The 8,983-nt window shown below is 39.7% G+C and overlaps 1 protein-coding gene across 2 annotated transcripts in view; it reads right to left on the bottom strand.

Moving 5' to 3' along the window:
- Window positions 1-448: 448 nt before the first annotated feature.
- LOC129495538 (mRNA cap guanine-N7 methyltransferase) overlaps window positions 449-8,983 on the bottom strand; it is a 33,360-nt gene continuing 24,825 nt past the window's right edge. For both annotated transcript variants that reach the window (XM_055303128.1, XM_055303127.1), the window contains exons 10-11: window positions 8,157-8,190; window positions 449-5,095 (exon numbers count right to left, since the gene is read on the bottom strand). In XM_055303128.1, the coding sequence (XP_055159103.1) occupies window positions 5,058-5,095; window positions 8,157-8,190 (72 nt within the window). In that variant the 3' untranslated portion in view covers window positions 449-5,057. The remainder of the gene's footprint in view (window positions 5,096-8,156; window positions 8,191-8,983) is intronic.

Below are 8,983 nucleotides of genomic sequence, written 5' to 3'. Positions count from 1 at the left end.
TTCATATATTTGGGACACACACACACACACACATGCATTCTCACAGTACATTCAACAAATGACATGCATCCAATCCAGAATCAATGTATTTTTGAAAACCACAATACAAAAGATAGCCCATCCAATAGAAAAGTGGGCAAGAACCTGAACATTTAACAAGATAATAAAAAGGCAATAATCCTATGAAAAGTGCTCAAATCTCATTAATCAGTAAAATGAAAACAAAAGCCAGGATGAGATACTACATGCCTGCCAGAATGAAATGAAAAAGACAGACACTACTGAGGGTAGCGACTGGAACTTTGGAAAACTGTCTGACTGTATCCAGTAAAGCTGAACCTATGTATATACTGACCCTGCAATTCCACTGCTAGGCAGAAAGGAGTACCTATGTATTCATGTACTAGGATATTTGAAGCAGTACTATTAGTAATAGTTCACAAACATCCATGGGATAAATATGTGGTTTATTTACGCAATGGAATACTATACAGCCATGAGAGAAAAAAAAAAACCACATACAAATCCATGCAACAAAAATCTTACAAACATAATGTACAGCAAACCAGCCAGATACAAGAGAATACAGACTATTTGATTCCATTTAGATTATGTCCAAAACCAGACAAAACCAATCTATTTCTCAGACGTTAGACAGTGGTTACCCTTGGGGAGGTAGTTACCAGAAGGGAACATGGTGGGGGGGTTCTGGGGTGGTGGTAATAGTTTGTTGATTGAAGTGGTGATTGTATTTGTGGCCCATTTGTGAAAAACCAAAAACTTGTGTATGTTATACTTCAACTAAAATTTAGAACAAAATGATTTGCCTCTGCCTGGATAATCAACTCAGACTGAAGATTCCTTCACTTGGCCTCTCCTGTTGGCTCTACTCTCACACTGTGTTTCCACCTCTTGCCACTTCCAAATGGTGAGGGTGGGAAAAGAACCATCCTCTAGCCCCCTAAGATGCAGACTAAACTGGATTTGCTACAGGACTAGTAGCTTAAGAAGCAGGTCTACCAAAATGTGAAGTCCAAGTCTATCTTTGTCCTCTTGCCTATTGATTATTCACTTTTACCCTCAGTCCCCAAGTACACTCAAATACCTTCTTGCTCTCTGCCCCAAAGCCTTACACAGGATAAATGCTCCTCTCAGGGGACACTTAAATAAGTACGGAAGTCTGTTTTCAAGATTAGAGAGAGAGGGAGAGACAGAACATATGTACACAAGCAGGGGAAGGGGTAGGAGAAGCAGGCTGTCTGCTGAGCAGGGAGCCTGACACGGGGCTCAATCCCAGGACCCCAGGATCATGACCGGAGCCGAAAGCAGACACTTAACTGAATGAGCCACCCAGGTGCCCCAAAAAAAGTATCAAAGGTTCGAACACCAAAAGGTTGGAGCACCAAGCAGGTAACATTTTAAGTTGTGGGCAGTGAATAGGTGAGAAGTCATCTGGATTTAATCTCTTGAGGTGTGTAACATAAAATTGGATTGCGGGCCTGACTCGAGGGATATGGGTAGTCCAATCTTGGCTCCACTTTGGGCAACTTTATGTTCTCTCTCTGTGCTCCAGTTTCCTCATTATTAAAAGAGGGATAACAGTGCATAGCTCATATAGTCACGAGTGCCAAAGTGAACTAATGCACATAAAAGATTTAGAAAAGCTACTGACCAAAGGAAGGAGCTTAAATGTTGTCAACCTGGCTTTATTCCAGGTCTGCTGTCCCCAGGGAATCCTGGCCCAGGGAGTCTAGGGAGCAGAGGGCTTTGGCTAACTCAGAGTCTACCCAGCCTGAAGAAGGTACTCTTGGGTGTTCCACGCTTGCTCAGTACTGCAGTGAGGAGCAGGTGCCCAGGCTTCAGGATTAGGTGGGAGCAGAGGAGGAGCAGAGAAGGTGAAGAGCTGGCTGTCCCCCGGCCTAGTCACATCTATCACTAAGTGCAGGAGTCACCGCACTGCCCGCCTTTGAGGAACCTGGAATATTGCTCTGTTAGAGGGCAAGAAATGAGCCTACCCAGGTGCGTGGTACCTGACGTAGCATCTAGGGAGGCGAGGCGGTCACATCATGTACCTGTGCTCCTATGTGACCAAAGGGCCAGTAAATACTGCAGGCATTTCGGTACAACTTTTATTACAGGGCCCTGGTCCCTGGATCTGGTCCCTGGATCTGGCCCGACCTTGAAGACCCAGACACCTTGCTCACGATACATACAAAGCCTGAAGTAGACAAAAAAGTCAGCATATTAACAATGAAAAACAACATTCAAGAGCTAGAATATTCACCGGCAGATCTACACAAGAAACCCCATCTTCACTAGGATACTTAAAGACTGACCAAAATAACGTAACAGAAGGGGTTAAGATAGGCTGAGGGGATGGGAGACCGGGCCTCGGATCTGACCACGCATTCTCTGCCTCCTCTCCCCACTGCTGACCCACACCGCATGCTGCTTCAAAGCCCCCCACTTTGTACACCTCTGCTCTGATGCTCTATTACATAATGCTACAAACACAGATTAGGTAGCAATCACATTTCCTCAACTTTCAGGTTTGGGGACACTGTAGGCCAGGAAACTCTGCACCGGTCATCTGCCTCTCAGAGGCATCACACACATTAGTTAACAGAAGTCAAGTCTCTAATCAATGCCTTCTCTCCCCGAAGGCAGATTGTTCTGGGAGTCACCCTGCGCATGGGAAGAGCGGTCATTACTACGGACAGCTGCGGTGTGCAGGGGAGGACACCGCCCCTTTGAATGCAGCTGGAAATAGCCAGCTCATCTCTGTGAACACCATGGTTACACTTTAGCGTATTTTAGGCCCAAAGAATTCAACTTGAGCATTCGTTATACCACAGTCCAGCCAGGTTCCTAGACCAATCCTCCCAATCCTTGGGTTGTGTCCTCTCAAGTGGCTGGTTTGATCTCCATTTCACTTTTCTCATTGGAGGACAAACTGGAGAGCCTGTAATCACTCCCATAAACTTCACATCACCGACCTGATAGTGAAGGGCCATGCCCCTTTCCTAACCGGTTTCCCTGAGTCCCTGTCCAGACACTTAGATGCAGGACGAAGGTATCAGGTTGGAAGGAAGAGCAGAGGCGGCTAGAAGGATAAAGCTCAAGCACGGGGCAATGCCAGAACCCTGCATCTTCTGGGTGCGGCTTCATGTGCCTCCTGTACACACAACAGCTTGCTTGCTTGAGGTGAAAAGACTGGCTGAATCCACTTGGGTTTCCTTTACCCCTTTCTGTGCCTTCAGTGAAGGCCCCGGGGGACTGCACCTTCCTTGTCTGCTTTGTATTACCGCCAATCACTCCATCCTTCAGGGGATCCTTCTCTCCCACAAATCACCCATGGGGTGGAAAGAGCAAGGGGCTAAAAATGTTTTACTACTTGCTTAAAATTGGCTAAGGCCATTAAATGAAAATGATGATTAAGAAGTAATAAGCCACATCCACTAGCAAATTATCAAAACACTTTCTGGAACTTTCCCCAGAACTAAAATGAACCCGCATATGTAACATGAAGAGTTCACCTCACATCCCCAGCACCACTACCAAACCTCCGCTGGCTAACAGCAGCCAGAAATGCTATTATTTATTTCCCCCAAATGACTTATGGCAAGCCACCACTAAGGCAAAAAGACTTAATTTTTATAAACTGGTAACAGCTTGGGGACCAACAAATTGCACAAGGAACAAAAAGCAGGTAACCTGTGTTCTCTTGTTAAAATATCTGTTACACCATGAATAATCAACATATGTAAACAAATTAAGAAACTTTGTTTTAAACAAGTACTCTGGATAATTATAGAAAGTAGTCTTTTAAATCCATGCACTGATTAAAAAATCATTTTTAGATGATTTTTAGAAGAATATGCAATAATTGCTGTTTTGTTCTTTGTAAGTTTTTCACTACACCTAACACTGGCAAGTTTTTTAAATGGTGACGTAAAGTAAGGATGACCATTCACCTAAGTGTCGGTCTGGAAGAGGAGTCAACAATTCTGAAATGGCAAATACAGATCTTGAGCAGTGATGGGACGCTGGATCCTACTGCACCAAGCACGACGTGGTGACACAGAAGAGCAGGTACTGTTCTCCCAGGGCTGAAGGGGAGTAACGCATCTACAGAGCACACAGTGCCCGTATCCTACACGTCTAACCTCGGGGGGAATTCATCCGAAGTCTGCTTGTCAGATTCCTCTAATCACATCCTCCTGTTGCAGTCCCATACATACATCTGAGGAAAATGTTCACACGGGACAGGTTTTCATTAAATCACGAGAAAAAACAACTGTGGCATTTTTGTTCAAGGAACAAAGAGAAATCAGTCTAACTACATTCCTGATAACTAGAAACATTCATTGCTATGGAAGGAAATCTTTAAGATAAAGCCCCTAAAATCCAAAATAATTTTATGCTGGCATCGAAACCGTTCTAACCAGTTCCAGAATTAGATCGTCTTTGCAAATAAGGTAGTTAGTATTTATAATGAAACGTAAAAACTGACAAAAATTCTAGGTAAATAATTTTTATGATCATTTAAAATTCTGTTTTAAACTTGCAACTTTAGTGATATATATTGAACACATTCAATAGTACAGAACACAATCCATTTAATCTTGAACACTATATAACAAAACTACAGAAATGAGCACAAACCCCACAAACCAGTATGCTCCCTCATCAATTCTATAACTGCAATAAATTTAATACTGTAAACAAACACTGAACAAATCAGAGCACTATGGAAAGAGCTCAGGAGCTCAAACAAGTCATACTATAATTTTTATGCGCTAAGAGAGTAGTGAGGCAAATGGAATTCTTAGAACATTACTTAAAAATAGATTTTTAAAGACAAAGGTCCCAACTGATTCTTATATACACACACAAAAGTTCATCTGTCACAGACAGCAAATGTTGAATTTATACACTGGAGTTTCCGGCAGCATCCTGCACATTTAGAATAATTAAACAAAGTTGTCAAATCTAGGATGGATCACTCAAATCTGTATAGGACGGGACACAGCTGTCCTGGGCTACTGCGTATGTGCTCACTGCTGCTTCTCAAATGCAAAAACCAAGTAAATACCTAAAAAGAAAATAATAAAAATTAGAGTTTGGTTTCTTATATCCTTAAGCTAAATAACAATTTCAGTCTTGTTTATAATTTGGTGAAAATTCTCAAGCTTCTGAAGGGAAAAATCCCATTATTTCTAAGGGTCCTCAATTATTCTGAATCATATTTCAGCATATAGGGGGTTATATCTATTTACCTGAAAACAATCACTTATAATACTCAGTGACATTACAGCTCTTGAGAAAACCAATTCAACAGCTTTAAAAATTTCTAAAAACAGTTTGAGATAAAAAAAAAAATTAAAAGTATAAAGGCAAAGAAAATTAAAACTAAAAAATCTTATAACAATTCTTTTTATCTGGAGTGAGACAGGTAGAATAATTGCACTACCATCAATGCTTCTGGCATTGGTTATCTAGGTTTTCTGTTCGGGGGAAAAATAAAACTAATAAGAATTATAAGGAACGTAAGTAACGTGCAAGTTAAAATTCATCCAATTATCCAATTGTTGTGTTGTAGGTCCTGATAAGTAAGCCAAAAGCTACATGAGAATTGATGCTTAGAGAGATTTATCTGGCCCCAATAGTGATATTCCAATCCCATGAATATTGTCCCTTAAATACACTGTGTGTTCACTCAGACATCTAAGTGTATGTATTGGTCTTCATTCTGGATCACACTAAAATTCAAACCTATTACATCTTCTAATAAGATACCAATAGATTTTATGCTATATAAACCCCTGACAAAAATGATAAATCCTTAAAACATCACAAGGATGTTCAGGGTGTACACTAGGACATTCAGCGAGTCAGGATAGTAGACCCACGTACCTTGGTGTCCTCCCTTAACTTCTGAATGGGATACAGATGAATGACTGCAGACAATGTAAAAACCTCACAATCCTCTAGGTTTTATTCAACCTGTCCAGGTGTATCACCCCAGTCCTTCCAAAATGCTACTTTTAATGCTATTCTGTTTCTTATCTATTATTCCTAATTTCTTTTAGGAGAAATGAAACATTGCTGGCATTATACAGTGGATAGAGAACAGTCAGGGCAATATCAACATGGTAGTTTTCTAGAAGATAAGAAAGCAAAGCAGTCCAAGACATTCTAAGTATAATACAAGACTTAAGAGCGGCCAGCATTAGTTAGCTTGGCCCCCACTCCAAGTGATCCTTCTGCAGTCTAACCTTGACAAACTCATCCCAAACACATCGGTACCTACTGCAAACAACCCAGCAGTCCTGACCTACCCTAAATCTAGGGTCATTTAAAATCACTAAGACACAGTGTTTGAATTCACATTGGCAATTAATAACTTTCATTCCTTTCTAACTCAAACATTCTGAGAGTCTGACTCATATAAAATGCCTTTATGCAGGCATATCGATTGGGATTTAAAGAAATAAATCTTGAACCCACTTCTAAAAACAAATCAACAATTCTCTACTTTCCTTTCACATTTAACAGATCTTCTAGAGGAGCAGCAGGTTCTAGTAATATGAGCTTCATGATTAAACCAGAAGTTTGAAGTACAGCTTCTCGCACTTACTAGACTATGACACGGGGCAAGATACTTTCCAGGCCACAGAGCCCTCCAGGTTAGAAGTGTGATGCATCAAAGAACACACTGATCCTGACCAGGTAGATCCTAGCTACTATGTGGCCACTGCTCCTTTCTTACTGCTTTTCACATCTCTAACCCAACTCCCTCCACTGTCTGAGGGCATCTAATTCATCCTCTGCGTGCTATTACTCAAGTCCATACTGAGATACAGAAATACAGTTTGAAACTACAGATAGTACCACCATCATGACCTGTGACCAAAGCTTTTTCCTTACATCATATTTGGGACTGGCAGGCTCTCTAACATAACTGGCTCATCTCCACTCTAGGAAAAGTAATGAAATGTACAGGTTTAGGCACACATTTCCCAGTCTGCTGGCCCTGTAATCCCATTTCCACTAAGGGTAGCAATATTCTGAGACAGATGGGCTCAAGATGTTGGCTCTATTCGTTTCCTTTCCCTTCCTTCTCTAATTTGTCAAGTCCTAAGAACAATCCTTCCACATGGGCTTCCATGAGGCATGGTTACAAGTATGAATCATCTGGGTTAGCTCTGTGACCTCAAACAAGTTACTGAAGTGTTTTCTTATCTATGAAAAAGAGATATTAGAAAAAGTAGTCTACCTGAAAAGTTGTGAGGATTAAATGAGTTACAACATAGGAAAAGTCTCCAGTCATGCTCAAGCACATGTTAAATACTCAAATATATCAACTATTATTTCTCAGATTTTACTACCTTTCCTTTGGCTCTCCTTCAACTTTTTTCCCTATTATAAAAATGACAGCCCTTAAAACAGTTTGCCTAGTACTACATTTATTTGTGTCTGTTTCTTCCATTAGACAGTATACATCTGGAAAGTAGAGATTACAACTGTTTTTCTTTTAATTCCCCCAGAACCCTCTGACAGCATGTTATGTAAGTCAATACTCAACATTTATCAAATGGATGGTCTATGATTACCACTTATGCCTTCAACAAAATCAACAAATACTTAAATTAACAGTGGGAACTATCTTTTATGCCCTCAGGGCACCCATATAAGGATATTATCATCATCTTAACACTGAGGCTTTCGGAGTTAGCTTATTCAACATCCATTTGCTGAAGAATCACAGACTTCACAGATTTGACAGGCTTCTGACTTCTCTTACAAAGACAGGCACCTCACTTCAAAATATAGGCACCAGGCCCTTCCCAATCACACATCCCTCTAAAATATCCTGCTCACTGCTGCTTCACTAAATGCTCTAATACTTATTATGTCTGTGTTGTCAACACCAGAGTGGCTAGAAACAAAATACATGGTAGTGTTTAATAAGCCAAAATTTCCAAACGTGCCATTTATTTATGTAAACCATTTAATAATACCATTTATTTATGTAAACATAAATACGCACACCCTCGTATGTGTCAGAGAAATTCCAAAGTGTTCAAATTTTAAGGAGCACTCTGAAACAAACTTTGAAAACGTCAGTAAATCTACAGTGATGATATACTCACTTGTGGCTTCCCACTCTGATTTACTTAAGGTTCCCTGAAATTAAAAAAAAAAAAAACAAAAAAAAAAGAACTTTTAGATTGAATATGGAAGTACATAAATGCCTACTTTTCAATACTGGACAGAAGTGCCCACACAATCCTATTTCACTATAAATATAAGTTGACCCTTGAACAACGCAGATTTGAACCTGCTGGTATACTTATATGTGGATTTTTTTGAACAAATGTAAATGTGTTTTCTCCTATGATTTTCCTAATAACTTTTCTCTAACTTACATTATTGTAAAAATACAGTATATAATACATATGCAAAATACATATTAATTAACTGATCAAGTTATTGGTAAGGCTTCTGGTCAACAGTTGGCTATTAGCAGTTAAGCTTTTGGGGAGTCAAAAGTTAGAGGCTTACTGTCCAAGGGTCAACTATACACACAATTTACTGTTAATATTATTGTGACCTAAATATATAAAAGAAATCAATGAGATTTCAATGTCATCTTCTGAATTTTGCACTCCTAATTCTCTAAACCACTGATTCTCAATTGAAGGGTCAATTTGTGTAAAGAGGGTATTTGTGCACATGTGTAATTGGAAAACACATCTATCTTATATTTTTAACTTGGAAAATAAAAAAATTAAAAAGCCTATCTTGCAACATCCAATAGCATTATAGGAGGGAATATGATTTCTGTGTTTTTACAAAGCAATCACAAAACTCATACCCCATAAAGGAAATAAATTATACTTAAAATAGTTACCAAAATACTAAAAAACATGTTTATATAGAAATACACATGCTACTTTGCACATGCCTTGACTAACAA

The sequence above is a fragment of the Nyctereutes procyonoides genome, unplaced genomic scaffold, assembly GCF_905146905.1.
Source record: "Nyctereutes procyonoides isolate TBG_1078 unplaced genomic scaffold, NYPRO_anot_genome, whole genome shotgun sequence".
Taxonomy (NCBI): domain Eukaryota; kingdom Metazoa; phylum Chordata; class Mammalia; order Carnivora; family Canidae; genus Nyctereutes; species Nyctereutes procyonoides.
The sequence above is the reverse complement of the archived record's forward strand: the minus strand, read 5'-3'. Positions and strand labels throughout refer to the sequence as shown.